This window comes from Microtus oregoni, unplaced genomic scaffold (genome assembly GCF_018167655.1).
Source record: "Microtus oregoni isolate MIOR12 unplaced genomic scaffold, Mior012 000013F_ref0000133, whole genome shotgun sequence".
Lineage (NCBI taxonomy): Eukaryota > Metazoa > Chordata > Mammalia > Rodentia > Cricetidae > Microtus > Microtus oregoni.
The window spans coordinates 24,140,413-24,155,450 of record NW_024543072.1 but is presented as its reverse complement, the minus strand read 5'-3'; the positions used below and the strand labels follow the sequence as shown (position 1 = coordinate 24,155,450).

The window sequence follows — 15,038 nt, the reverse complement described above, 5'->3', positions numbered from 1 at the left end:
CAGCATTCTCCACTGGGTCTGCAGGTCTCTGCACAGCCTAGCCAACATTCTCTACAGTTTCCATGCAAACAGACCTACACGCTCCTCTGTTCTGGGGACCACACAGGCGATGTCACCGTGTCTCCTCCAATGAAGACCACTTGTCTTGCACCTAGATAATATCTACCCATCCTCAGGTGTCATTTCCTAAAGGATGCTCCACCTGAGGAATTGACTGACCCTCTTGGCACCCACCTTTCTTAGGACAGCTCCTTACAACTATCACACTTTGCACACTTTCCTGATTGATGTTAGTCATTCTGGTAAACACACGGAGGAGATAAGGATTGTGCCCCTAGAACTCTGCATAGAACCTGACCCACTACGGACACTCAAATCACTCAAATGTTGACTAAGCACATGAATGATTTAATGTCTACATACGGTAATAATGGGGCAAAGTTTTTTAAGTGTCATTGTGTGGTTGCCATGGAATGAATACAATAGCCACAGCGAGCAGGTGATTGTTGCTTAGGAAGGCCGAGGCATAACAAGGGAAGCAGGAATCAGGGAGGCTGCATGCACAGCACTCAGGACCACACGATCCACTCGGAGGAGAGTCCAGGCTTCCTGAAGCCCCAGAATCCACTCTAACGCCCAACAACATGCCTAAAAGGTCAGTGGCGCTTGGGTATCCTTTACTGAGTTTCAGGGAATTTATAGATGTATTTAGAACCTATTCATATCCATAGTTAGGGAGCCACAATACTGAAGAAAATTGCTATCACCACCCAAGTCCAGATTGAAATTAAAATGGAGAAACAAAGAGAACAAACTTGAAGCTTTGTCAGTGAACTGAAAAGATGACATTAACGCAAAGATCCTTGATTGCCTCTCGAGAAATATTTGCAGGTTAAATTTGGCACTGATTTCTACTGTACAGCACAGTCTTCTACAGTATCGATGATGGGGGAAAGCGTTCGCGTTATTCAGATGTGCAAACTGGGTCCAGCAAGTGAAAAATGTTCTTTTCCAAGGAGTTCCATTTACGATACCAACTTTACTCCCCAAAGCAGTTTGGGAACACCTAACAAGGGCACGGCACTCTGCCAGACAAGAGGTGGGAGGTGTGGGGGTAAACTACAGAGCTCTGGCTCGTCAGGGTCTTCACGTACTAACGGAGCAGACAGAAAATCAATCAGAGTGATAAAAACTAACACATGCCATGTGGCAAGTGCACATTTTGGAACATGAAAAGATGGCACCTCTTCCGTCCTGCAGAAGCATCATCAAGGTGCAGAGGTTTGGGGAATCGGGATTAACTCACAAAGAAGAGCCTCGAGGTTCTCACACATCCTAGAGGCAGGCAGTTAGCTCCTGAACGAGAAAAGTAAAGCCTCCCCACAAATAATTAATAATAACAACAACAATACTTCTACTAGTTAATGCCAAACCCAGATTTAAAACCACAAATTTCCTTCTAAGAAGGTGCCAACACTACTCTGCTCTTGACCATATTCTATAGTTCTTTTGTGTTTCCCAGCCATTTGGGGGGTGGGGTTGGGAAATCATGCAAATTTTGATTTACTATTCTCTTCGTCTTGCCTCCCATGAAGCTACAGCCCACCTACTTCAGATTAGCCCAAATGCTTATCTGCTCCGCAATGCCCACCCTCTTTGCTTTCTAAGACTCGAAGTCTCAGTGTTCTCTGGTCCCAATCCTCGACTTCAGCCTCACCCTCCTCACTGGCTCCTGTCTCTAGTTTCCAGCTATGTGCAGAGTTCTTCCATCAGCCTTGATCTCCCTTACTTCAGGGCCTCAATACAGTGCTCTCTTCGCCAGAAACCTTTCTCTTGATCTTTTGCTGATTTCAGCTGCTCAGTCCATTACCCTGCCCGTAGACAAGGTTAGCCCTTCTCTTTATATGTACTTCTGTTGTTCTGCACTGCATTACCTGTTTGATATCTGTACTGTGTACTAGACACGAAGCTACAAGAGACCATGTCTCTGCCACCCACCAATGCATCTCATTCCTGTGTTAGGCAGGCAACCTAGATAGCTAGAGCAAGGGCACGTAAAGACTTAGCATTCTATAACTGTTCTATAGGTGAGAATTTATTTGTTCCCCTTTTCATCTAAGTGGAGTTCCAGGTTTGTGACAGCTTCGCTCCTCATAGCCACATAGGAACACGGAATGAGGGAAGCTCCACCATCTACAATGACTTCCCAGTGCTAGGAAGTTCTGTGACCTTCCATAGAAGCTCACAGTCAAGTCTTCTCCTTTGTCCCTTTTTCAGTTGAAGGAACTTGAGTCATCGGGCTGTATAAGTACCAGGAGTGCGTGGCTCTGTGGGCTACAGTCAGACATAGACATACACTATTTTACTGTGTGGAAAGTACTTAAGTAGACACACGAATACCTGTCTTGGGATATTGGGGTCCTTTGGGTACCAACCCCTTAGACCCCTTCAGGGTCTGGATAAGATGCTATGCTGGCGAGGGAACTAACTGAAAAAGATCTGAGGGTGGAATGAACTCTCCACCTCGTGCTTTTCTGCATCTTTTCTTCAGTGTTGCGCTCCGCTGGAAGGGTTTCCAGTTTATGGACACATAAAATCCGCAACTCTCCAGCTTTCGCGTACAAGCCTAGAGTTGTTCAGGGTCAGAGAAACAGATAAAAGTTTACACAAAGCAGTAGCTGTCGGCCTTTCTTTGTGGCTCAAAGCCTCCAAGAACTTCTTAAAGGGGAGAGAGAGAGAGAGAGAGAGAGAGAGAGAGAGAGAGAGAGAGAGGGAGGGAGGGAGGGAGGGGAGAGGGACAGAGACACAGAGACAGAGAGAGACAGACAGAGAGAGACAGAGAGAGGAAATCATTAGGGAAATCCAGGAAGAGATTACATGTGCTTTGTTATTTTCTCAAATGTGACTAGGTAAATAAGCTAAAAGTTATAATCAGTAAAAAATCAGGAGCAAGGCAAGAAACATCTTTTCCTCAGTCTGCAGCTTTTGCCCCAGTAGGTGGAGGTCCTGTAGGGTAACTAGGCAACATATGTAAACAAACAGAGGAGGCATGCGACCTTTGGTTCCTGTTAGCACTTTCGCTAAATGTTAACTGGCTAAAGGGAACCTTTTGACTTCTTTTTTTTTCCATTTTTTTATTGAGAAAAGGAGAAGAAAAAAAAAAACAAGTTTCCACCTCCTCCCAGCCTCCCATTTCCCTCCCCCTCCTCCCACCCTTCTCCCCCTTCTCCCACCCTACTCCCCCTCCCCTCACTCCTCTCCCCATCCCTCTCCAGTCCAAAGAGCAGTCAGGGTTCCCTGCCCTGTGGTAAATCCTAGGTCCTCCCCTCTCCATCCATTTCTAGGAAGGTGAACATCCAAACTGGCTAGGCTCCCACAAAGCCAGCACATTACGTAGGTTCAAAACCCCGTGCCATTGTCCTTGGCTACTCATCAGCCCTCATTGTTCGCCATGCTCAGAGAGTCCAGTTTTATCCCATGCTTTTTCAGTCACAGTCCAGCTAGAGTGGCTCCCAGATGCCCAAGCCAAGGTCCCCAGTTAGTTCCTTGGGCAGCTGAGGATAGGGAACCTGAAATGACCCTATCCTATAGCAATACTGACGAATATCTTGCATATCATCATAGAACCTTCATCTGGTGATGGATGGAGATAGAGACAGAGACCCATACTGGAGCACTGGACTGAGCTCCCAAGGTCCCAATGAGGAGTAGAAGGAGGGAGAACATGAGCAAAGAAGTCGGGACCACGAGGGGTGCACCCACCCACTGAGACAGTGGAGCTGATCTATTGGGAGCTCACCAAGGCCAGCTGGACTGTGAACCTTTTGACTTCTAAGGATTACACCAATGCTATCTCTCAGGGTCAAATACGAGCTGTAAATTTCTTGCTTCAGTAGACTGAGATAAAAATAAGTACAAAGAGTTAAGGATTTGTTTTAAGGTTAACGTGAGGATAGCTTGGGCAGCACTTCCCTATCTGCTGGGAGAGCGAAACCAGGACACGTTTGTTCTTTATCTCTCTGAAAGCCATGGCTCAACAACTTCAGACAGGCCGAAATTCTAGTCCTTGGGCATCTGTGAATGTCTCAATTGAGGTCTCTTTGCCTGAACGCTAACACTGACCAACTGTCTACCAAAGGAGATTAGTACAGAGAGGCAGACTTCTAAGTTTACACAAGGAGCTGGGTGAGAGAGTGTGATTACTTTCTTGCCGGAGTCACGATGGCTGGCAAAGCGATCCAATATACCAAAGCACAGCGGAAATTGTGCCCAGTAAACAATAACCACGCTGTAGTGCTGTAAGAGTCCCCAAGCTGTAATGTGAGGGAAAGAGCTCTTCGCAGGAGAAATCCGCCATGAAGAGAGCTAAAACAGTCAGAAGGCCATATACCTCACTGCCTTGCTAAGTAAAGTCTATCTCCATGAGACATGCATCTCTGATAGGTTGACCTCTCAAGTACTTGCTGATCTCTTATGACATAATTCTGCAGTCCACAGCATTAGGGCTTCTATTATTATTAGAAACAACTCTTATAAAGGAAAAAAACATTTCATTGGGGTGGCTTACAGTTCAGAGATTTAGTCCATTATCATTAAGGCAGACCTGGTGCTAGAGAAAGAGCTGAGCATCCCACATCTTGATCCCACAGGCAACCGGAAGTGAACTGAACTAGGCATAGCTTGAGCATAAGAGACCTCAAAACCTGCCCCCACCATGGTACAAATCCTCTAGTAAGGCCACACCTCCTAATAGTGCTACTCTCTATGAGTCCATGGGGGCTAATTACCTTCGAACCACCACAATACCCCAATAGAAGGGGCAGAGGACATCTATTAAAAACGATCATTTTAAATCATGTGTCGTTTTATGCAGAGATCAGTATCCTAACTCTAAAAACTCACTGTTCCCTTTATTTAATTTGCAGTGTTTCAATATCTAAACAACTGGCTTCAATAAAAGGTAAGGCATGGAATGGGTTGAAATGTGTGTGCGTGTGTGTCCGTGTCCTGCTACATAACAGCAGGCCAAGAGTTACAATTATCAGGATCAAGAATGCCTGAGATGTGAAAAACTTCTGGATAAACCATGAAGTGTTCATGAAACTCTTTCTCTCTCTTTGTCATTTGAACTTAAACACTTTGAATGTTTAGGGGGCAGCGATGTAGGGTAAGAACATATGTGTACTTAATACCAAGGTAGTAAAGTATTAGGGGAATTGTTGGCCTGGGGAATAAGGAATAGGGTCTTACTAACTATCAGTACTGCCTACACTATCCGTATGGGCTTGGGCAGATGTGTGTTCTACAAGCCTCCATCTTTTCACTTGCAAAAGCAACTTATATGAGGAGAAATTCTAGAACGAGGTGATTCTTAGTCCTTGTAGTGTTGAGAGTGGTGTTTCTATGCTACTAACTTTTGGGGAAATCTCCAAACCCAGTGCTTAATGTTTAGTGTCCCGTGGTTTAGGGGAAAGCAGGAGACAAGTGTGGAAAATGAATGAAGTTGTCAGTTCAGTTTAACACACATATTGCATGTGTTTTGAGACTCACAACATACCATGACCTGAGAACAATTGTAAAAGTAATTGCAATGTTGTCACTGACCTCCGCAAACATACAGCCCTGGACCTGCTCTCTTCTGCATGATAGGTACCAGCCATGGAGAGCAGTGATTAACTTGAATAGAGATTTTAAAACTGAAAGAAACTGATAAATAGGAGTTATAAAATCTCTTATGAACTTAGTATTAACTACCTGTTGAAATTTTTAATATATTGAGTTGAGTAATTTATATTATTAAAATCAATTTCACCCTTTTCTTTTCAGTCTTTTTAATTTGTCGCTGGGAAAGTTTTAAATTAAGACTGTAGTTTGCAGTGTGTCTATCTCTTTGAGCAACAATGATCTAAAAGGCAACTGAGATGATACAGAGTTTCAAGTGTGACAATTATTAAGATTTTATGGTCAGGGAATAAGAGAAGTGAAACAGAGGGACCTTTTGCGGCTTCTGAGGGTAGGAAAGAGTCCTGAAGAATATGTACAGCAGCCTGAAAAGCGATACTTGGAGGCAGTGATGCATTCGAGAAAAGAGCCAGTTTGGCTTTCTGACTTTGGGGAAGTTACTTAATCTCCTCATGCCTTGGTTTCCTCATCTGTAATCTGGGCCTACCTCAAAGGATGGACACAAGCGCTAAGTGAGCTGCATCACATCTGTTCCCCAGAGAGGAGCATCCACTGCTGTGACCTCCAGGATGTCAACGTTGCTCTGATGTCATTCACTGTTCCAGGCCCAGCACGGTTGCTGGGTGATCACAGAGAGTGAGAATGAATGGCATGTGGTTCAAAATTCATTGCAATAGGCTATGAAAGAGAAGGGGTCTCACAGAGCAGTCTGGAAGACCTACCTACCAGACATCACCATCCCCGAATCCCAAAGACAAGAGAGCCAATGAAAGATGTCAAAACAGCAACCTTTGCTTTTCTAACCCTGCATATGCCCTTCCAATATGCTTCACATATTAAATCACAAGACTGTAGGAAGCAGACAGTGAAAAAGTTAGACGGCAACCCGCTGGTTTATTAAGGAAGAAGCAAACTGTAAAGACAGGGCATGAAAAAGCCTCAGAAAAATATCATCAGTGTCTTTAGGACAAACAACTCTTTGCTATCTCCTATTTTAAATATTCCTAGTTCTGTATTTTTGCCATGAACATATGCGAGCTTACCGTTGAGTGAAAGATGAAGGCGGGCTGTCTTTCAAGAGAGGTGGGATAAGAACGTGAAGCCGGATGGTCCAGATGGAGTGCCATTCAGAGAACAGCCAGACTTGAACTCCACCAGGACTGGGAAATGCCTCGTTTGCACAACCAGTGTGGATAACCTTGCACAACATATTCCAAAGAAGCTGATATTTCTGTCAGCTTTCAGACAAATCCTTAAGCCTTTCACACCTCATCTCTTTGTGATTTTTATGATTCTTAATCTCTCCAAGTGTGGGTCTCCAATGTGTGAAACTAAGGCACAAATATTACCTGCCCCTGTGGGTTTGAGGAAGCATTAAATAAGATGATATTTGAAAGGCACCCGGAACATACGTAGTAACAAAGGAAGGTGCCTGACGTTATTAACAGACTCACTCAGAGCCTGAGAATTACCCCTTCCTCAACAGACTGGCATATCCAGTATATATACCACTACCTCCTGTCCTCCAAGAACAGCCTCAGACCCAGCAAAGCTCTTTCTACATCATAGCCAGCTAGTCTTGATTACTGATGAATAAATCTATCAGTCCAAATTATTCATGCATTTTTTTAAAGAATTAATGTGTTTTATCTAGGCAACTACCTCTTTAAAACATGACTGTGTTTACATAGAATTCATTCTTGAGCCTATTAAATGTGAGGTTAATGTTATTAAAAATGGAGCAAGCCAAGAGAAAGTACCACTGCATGTATGCACATGGTTTGTATGATCTTTTGCTTGTATTCTGACAAAGAAAGCTTGCCTGGAGATCAGAGGGTAGAGTTAGCCACTAGAGAACCATAGAGGCCAGGCAGTGGTGGCACACATTTTTAATCCCAGCATTGGGGAAGAGGAAGCAGAAAGATCAGGAGTTCAAGGCCATGAGATTGTACCAGTCTAAAAGAGAAATAGAAGTTGGTGATGATGGCTCACACCTTTAATCCCAGCACCAGGTAGATGAAGACAGGAATTAAGGCAGGTAGAGATAGGATCACCCCCATTCAGTCTGAGGATTTGTAGAGACGGGAGGTCCCATTTGGTTTGAGATTTTGTGGTGGCTGGCCGCTCAGCTTTTCTGATATTTCTACATTCATCCTCAGTATCTGCCTCTGGGTTCTTATTGTTAAGATTAATTCAGATTGTGCTTCACACATGGGCATGCACAAACATATGGGCAGACAGATCAGGAGTTATAAGAATATGCCCATGCCCCAGTATTTAATGAGCAGTACATGTTAGACACTTGAGGAGATAGAAACATGGGCTCCTGGGAGCAGCAGGGGTTAAGGGAAGAGATGGTTAGCGAAGGGATAAAAAAAGAGCAAAGAATAGAGGGGCACCTTCCAAGACTGTCATCTTAGGAAAGTTGGCATGTTGGATCTGGATAAGCAGACGCTACTAGCAGAAAGCACAGCTCACAAGAGCACAAAATTGATAACTTATAGCCAAATGGGAGTCCAAGGAGGAAAAAAATTAAAATAAGTTTTACGGCCATTCACTCAAAAAAAATTTTTGCAAGCTTCCTGCTTTGTGTTTGGTGCCCTCGAAAGTGTTACAGATTCAATGGGAAGCAAAACACACATACACAGTTCCCTGAGTACCTCAGCTCTTGTGTTTGACGTTTCCAATCCCAGCTCCTCTATTTACTAGTAGCCGGCCGTAAACAAGGTCCTAACTGTTCTTCACCAATGAAATGATAGAGTCAGGGAGAAGCCTAGAATTTGTGGATTTGGAAAGTCAACACAGACTGGCAAGGGTTGTCAAAAAGTAAAGACAGTGGCCTGCCTCCCACGGGTCTTTAGTGCAATCTGTATTAAAATTCCAGCAAGGTTTCTGAAGACAGGTGAGATTATTCTAAGCCTTATCTGGAAAGAAAAGGCCCCAGAGTAAGCAAATAAGGACCTAGAATAACCAAAGTAGTGTCAACAAAGGGTGAAGCAACGAGAGCCACTCTCTGTTGGTGAGACGCTGTGGTTACAGAGACTGTGCAGTTTCTCCACGTCTCCTAGTCCCCACCGTCGATTTGTAGGATTATTTCCTGTGCTGCTGTGCTCAATTCTAGAAAGTTCTCAGCTGAGAAGAGAGGTCCACGCCTTTAATCCCAACACCAGAAAACCAAGGCTTAGTGATGAAAGGGGCTTTCCTAGGGCAAGCACATGCAAGCAGGTGCCAAATCTTAACCTAACTTTAACTCAAAATCTATGAAAGAAAATTTCATTCTCTATTGTTTAGAGATACAGGATCAGATAGCCCCAAATCCAACTCTAAGAAAGGGCAATGCGCCCAAGCACTGGGCACACTAACATATACATTGTATGCTTCTTCTGCATGCTCCCTCAGAAGACACAGCCCTGTGTCTGCACAAAGCGCCATATTCCTCTTCTGAGTCTCTACTCTTCATTTCTTCTCGCACAGCTTTGAAGAAAGGCTCAGACCTAGAGAAGGCCATGGCTACCATCGCTCTGATTTTCAGGAACTCTTCTGACCCCGATGGCAAGGTTGGGAGAGCCACTGCCAAAAATCTGCTGCAAACCCAATTTAGGAATTTCACAGAGGTAAGAGAATTAGCCGGCACGAATAAGCAAAACTCACACCAAACAGCAAAGAATCCAGCCCCAGGATGCCGTCATACTATTTCAATCAATAAACATTTACTGAGCTTCTCCTGTATGTAAGCTGTCCGCTGGATTTGATGAACAAGCTAACATGTAGGCACTGTGGCCCACGGCTGCAGTTTCAGCTGAGTCCAGGGTATGGTGAAACTGGAAAACACTGGAACCATGTTAGGGTGAGAAACCAAAGAAAAGATTCTGAACATTAAAAAAACGGGTGATATTGGAAGTATGATCAACAGTTAGCTATTATTTTAATTTTTCTGATGGCTTCTACAGTTGGCTAACCTGATGTCATGTGTATATGCTTATACTATGAGCAATACTGACCTATGGCAATGTTATAAGAAATGAAGAAGGCTACATCCAAGCCTAAACCACCAATATTTACTCACAGGTATAACAAAAAATGTATAAAAGTTGTCTAGTATGCTCTGAGATATTAAAAGGATAATAACTATTGTATATATGTTGGTTTTAGCATACAAAATCATATAAGATATTATCAAAGTGTCTCTCAGGAGTGTGACTGTGTGCAAGTGTGCATGCATGGTACAACCTGCAAAAGGAACAAAGACTGGAGAGATCTTTAGAGGTAGCTTGGTAAGCAAAACACTTGCTTCACAAGTGTGAGGACCTGAGTTCAAATCCCAGGAATGCAAATAAAGCCAGGAACAATAGTACACATATGTAATCCCAGCACTCCTAGAATGAGATGGGAGGTGGAGACAGGAGAGTCCCAGGAAGTTCTCTGGCCAGTTAGCCTGGTGTACAAGAGACCCTGATTCAGACAAAGTAGAATATACAGAGGATGAACACCTGCAGTTGTCCTCTGACGTCTAAATGCACACTGTCTTCTCAGCCTTCCTAATGTGGCGGGCCTTCAATGCAGTTACTCATCTGGTGGTGACCCCCAACCAGAAAATTATTTTCATTGCTTCTTCATAACTGTAATTTTGCTACTATTATTAATTGTAACGTAAATTGATGTGTTTTCCAATGGTCTTAGATGACCCCCATGAAAAGATCATTTGACTTCAAAAGAGGTTGTGACCCACAGGTTGAGAGCTGCACTGTAAACCTTCTGTGGAGCTCTCTGGTAAACTGTGAGGCCCCTTTTTTGCTAAATCTAGGTCCTAAAGAGAAAGCTACCTTTCTCAAAAGCTAAGCACAACGCCCGGTGACCACTTTTCGCCAGTAAGATACAACAGAACCAGCACTGAGAACTCCAAGAAGATACTAAAGGAAGATGATTGGTTAAACCCTTGAGGCCCCAGTGCTTAGCCAGCTCTCTGGTCCTTCACCATGCAGAACAGAGGGAGAGGACAGGCCCTCATGCTTCAATGACCTTTCGGGAAACTGGCAAGTTCCACAAGGAAAGTCCTTTCATTGAACTTTGACCCTTTCTAAGCAGTGCTCTGCTTTCCTTCAGCACGTGGGTCAAGAGCTCCTTTGGCTTGAGCTGGAGATGTGACCTGCGGGGTCAGCCAGCCTAGAGAAACAAGGGTGACTTAGACTGTAAAAGAAATATGCCACCATTCCAAAACTGTCTCAAGCATTCCTGGGATTTTTGCAGCCGCTACATGGAGAAGCATTTTGGTTAAACCGAAGTCACACACAGCTCTGTATCAGAGCGACTCAAATGACTTCCATGCGCTTAAATGTCAGATTTCCCAGCTGTTGCTAGAAGCGTTTGAAACTGAAAACGCTCTCCACTTAAATGCTGTTCAGATGTTTTGCTACAATCCGTGCATGACAGCTATAAGCTTGGCTATGATTGACACTCAGACTAAATGCTGAATCATCGCATGAAGCAATGTGCTTTCTTCTAGCACATTCTATCCTCTATTTCTGAATAAGCGCACAGTCCAGGGAACACATAAAAGGTACCTCCTGTAGTTAAGAGATTATATATTTAAGATCTGAAAACAGGAAGTTCTGTGTCCAAAGAGAGGCCGAACAAGTTATTGGTTAAAAGGGTGGCTCTGGAATCAGGCAGGTAAGGCCACAAATCTTGACTTCACAGCAAAAGTTGCTTGCTCTGAGGCAAATTATTTACTTCTCTGTGGGTCTACCCATAGCTGGGGTGTAGTAGAAGAACATATACATTAAGATCACTGTGTGGATTGTCAGAGACAAGTCATGAAGGATTTTGCACAGTGATTATGAGGTGGCACTGGCCATGCTCCTGTTAGTCACATCCTTAGTTTTCATTACCATCTCTAAATATAAAGTTTATACACAGGGTAAAAATTCACTTATTCTGTATTCTCAGAGAGAAGAAACAAAGCCAAAGTATCAAGACATTCTTTCTGAGCTTGATGAACACACCGAAAACAAACTGGATTTCGAGGACTTCGTGATCCTGCTCCTGAGCCTCGCCATCGTGTCCGATCTGCTGCAAAATATACTGAGTGCAGAAGTCACAAAATAAACAACTAATTATGTGAATGGGAAAAATGGTCATGAAAGCAAGTGCCACAAGATGGAAGATGTTCCTGTCTAATTCGGAACGAGTATGGGAGGATTCACATTGGTTATATGCATTCAGCGTAGCTCCAAACATTTCAACACTCTTCAGAAATGTTCAAAACACATGATTTGTGACATGAGAAATTGGATACCACTTGTGATGAGTGAGTAGTGACTTAGAGAATTTTTCTGAGGAATGTGGAATCACATTATAAATGTGATTTCCAATTACATACTCATTGATCATGTGATGATATTTGTGAGCATCTACTTGATAAAATTGTTTAAAATACAATAACTAATGGCCAGACAACCTTTTCCCTTTCTCGTGTTTGCATAATTGCAGAAGAAGAAATAGCCGTGCAACAATAACTTTTGTGTCTGTGTATGCAGGTGTGTGTGTGTCTGTGTGTGTGTGTGTGTGTGTGTGTGTGTGTCTGTGTGTGTGTGTATTTGTGTATTTGTGTGCAGGCGACTGTATATGTATATATGGAAACAAGAGGCCAAACACCACTGTTGTTCCCCAAGTGATGTTTACCCTAACCTTTTTAGCTTTCATTGGCCTGGGGCTTTGTGGGAGGCTATACTAGCTAATCAGTGATTCCCCAGGGAGTCACCTGTCACTGCCTCCCCAGTGCTGAAATATCCCCCTGCTCAGCTTTTGTAGGTGGGTCCTAGGGATCAAACGTAGACCCTCATGCCTACATAGAAACTGCTTCACCAACTAAGCCATCTCCCTTGCTCTGAACAACTGTTTGATCAGTTTAAGACACACTGTAGCTATAAGTAAGATAAGGGTTACAGAACGCTAACAGATCTATGTTCAAAGATCAAATCCTTCTCGACCTATAAAAGGAAAAAAAAACCATGGTGAGTGTTGCCAGGGTCTGAGTTGGAAGTGAGATTGTCTATAAACAGGCACATGGGAGATCTTAAGTGGAAGACAATGATTCCTATCTTGTTCATGGTGGTAGTTATATGAATGAATGCATGCATTTGTTAAACTCTTTTCTTGGGGAGGGGGTTTCGAGACAGGGTTTCTCTGTAGCTTTGGTGCCTGTCCTGGAACTAGCTCTTGTAGCCCAGGCTAGTCTCGAACTAACAGAGATCCGCCTGCCTCTGCCTCCCAAGTGCTGGGATTAAAGGTGTGTGCCACCACAGCCCGGCTACATTTGTCAAACTCTTAAAATGTTACACTAAAATGGATAAATTATGTTGTATGCAATTATGAATTATGCCTAAATAAACATAGCATTCTGAAACCTACCAGGCATGGTAGCGCACACTTATAATCCCAGCACTTGATCACAGAAAGATCAAGAATTCAAGGCAAGTCTTGACTGTAACACATAAGACTATAAGCCAGGCAATGGTGGTTCATGTCTTTAATCCCAGCATTCAGGACCCAAGGCAGAGGCAGATGGATATCTGTGAGTTCAAGGCCAGCCTGGTCTACAGAGTGAGTGCCAGGACAGGCTCCATAGCTATACAGAGAAACCCTGTCTCAAAAAACAAAACAACCTGTCACTAAAAAACAACCAACCAAATAAACAAAGGAGACTACACACACATATACCCCCCCCCACACACACACTTCAGCAGCTGTGTAATTTGACTGTTTTTTTATCAACATGTTGTAACACACTTTAACACTATGTTCTAAAGAAGTCATACTCCAGAGACACACATTATTTATGACTGCCTCTTATATTCTTGCCTTGAAATTACACACATGCATATAAACATATGTACACACCACATACACACACACACACACACACACACACACACACACACACACATCATACCTGAATCTCTAAGATAGATTCTCAAAAAAGCTTTGATTCACGCGTAAGGAGTGCCAGCCTCCAAAGCATCAGCTCAGTAGGCAATAGCAGGTATCCAAGCTCCCTCAGAAAGGTCACTGGGCAGCAGGCAAAACACAAGCCGTCCTTGACCATGTGCCCTCACACGTGCCTTTATCTTCAGTCTTTAGAGAGAACTAATCATTCATTTCCCAGTCACTTGATGGCTTAGGATTAGCCAAGTGATCCACCCAGGGTCAGAATCCCAGTGCAGGGAAGGTGAAGAGAGTTCTCGTGTTGTAATCACAGCTACATTCCACCGTGCCTGATACCTGACATAATTTACCACATTGTGCTCCCAGTGGATTCTTACAGAAAGGCAAAGGGGACGAGTCATAGTATTTGCCTCCCAGAAGTGAGCAGCTAGCAAGTCCCTTAGGGGAGATGTTGCAGTCTTATGCTGGGCATAAGCTTGAACATTCTGCAAATGCCTGGTAGGAGGGTGTCTCTCTGCTGCTTTTGCCAGTGTCTAAGTTAAGGTTTTCATTGCTGTGAAGAGACACCATTATAGTAGGAGGCCATTTGTTCATTTCCCGGCTGCTCAGCTCCAAAATAATCACACAGAAACCGTATTATTTAAATCACTGCATGGCCCATTAGCTCTAGCTTCTTATTTGCCAACTCTTACATCTTAATTTGTAAGATCTATGCATCACTACGAGGCCATGGTTTACCAACAAAGTTTCAGCGTGTCTGTCTCTGGCGGCACCATGGCTTCTCCTCAACTCCTCCTTCTTTCTCCCAGCATTCAGTTTAGTTTTCCCCACCTACCTCTATTCCTTGTGCAGGCCCAAGACAGTTTTCTTTATTAACTCAATGGTATTCACAGCATACAGAGGGGAATCTCACATTACACCATGATGACAACAACTCTTATAAGGAAAGCACTTAATTGAGGTGGCTCACCTACAGTTTCAGAGGTTCAGTCCATTATCATCATGATGGGGACCATGGTGGCATACAGGCAGACACAGTGCTGGAGCTGAGAGTGTTACAACTTGCAGGCAACAGGAAACCAACTGACTCACTGGGCAGTATTCTGAGCACAGGAAACCTCAAAGCCCACCCTCACAGTAGCACACATCCCCAAAAGCCACACCTCCTAATAGTGCCACTTCCAAAGATTATTGGGACCAATAATATTCAAACTACCACAGCCAGCATCATCTAAAACAAAGTGATGTGCTCCAATTCCAGGTAGAAGTTTTGTCAGCTTGGACATCTCCTATTTTCCTAGGCCTCTGGGTTAACAACTAGGAAAAGTCCGAAGGAAGCTGCTCTACCAACCTGGGTCCTGCGAGGGGCTGAGTGAGAAAAGAATCCCAGATAGATGTGTTATTTAAGTGTG

The 15,038-nt window shown here is 43.7% G+C and overlaps 1 protein-coding gene across 1 annotated transcript; it reads left to right on the top strand.

The window, feature by feature from the left end:
* Positions 1 to 555: 555 nt before the first annotated feature.
* Sntn (sentan, cilia apical structure protein) lies at positions 556 to 12,128 on the top strand. The gene is given in 5 exon segments (XM_041663102.1): positions 556 to 589; positions 592 to 655; positions 4,926 to 4,960; positions 9,157 to 9,296; positions 11,629 to 12,128. Coding segments are annotated over 5 exon segments (429 nt in total). The 5' UTR covers positions 556 to 558; the 3' UTR covers positions 11,788 to 12,128.
* The last annotated feature ends 2,910 nt before the right edge of the window (positions 12,129 to 15,038 follow it).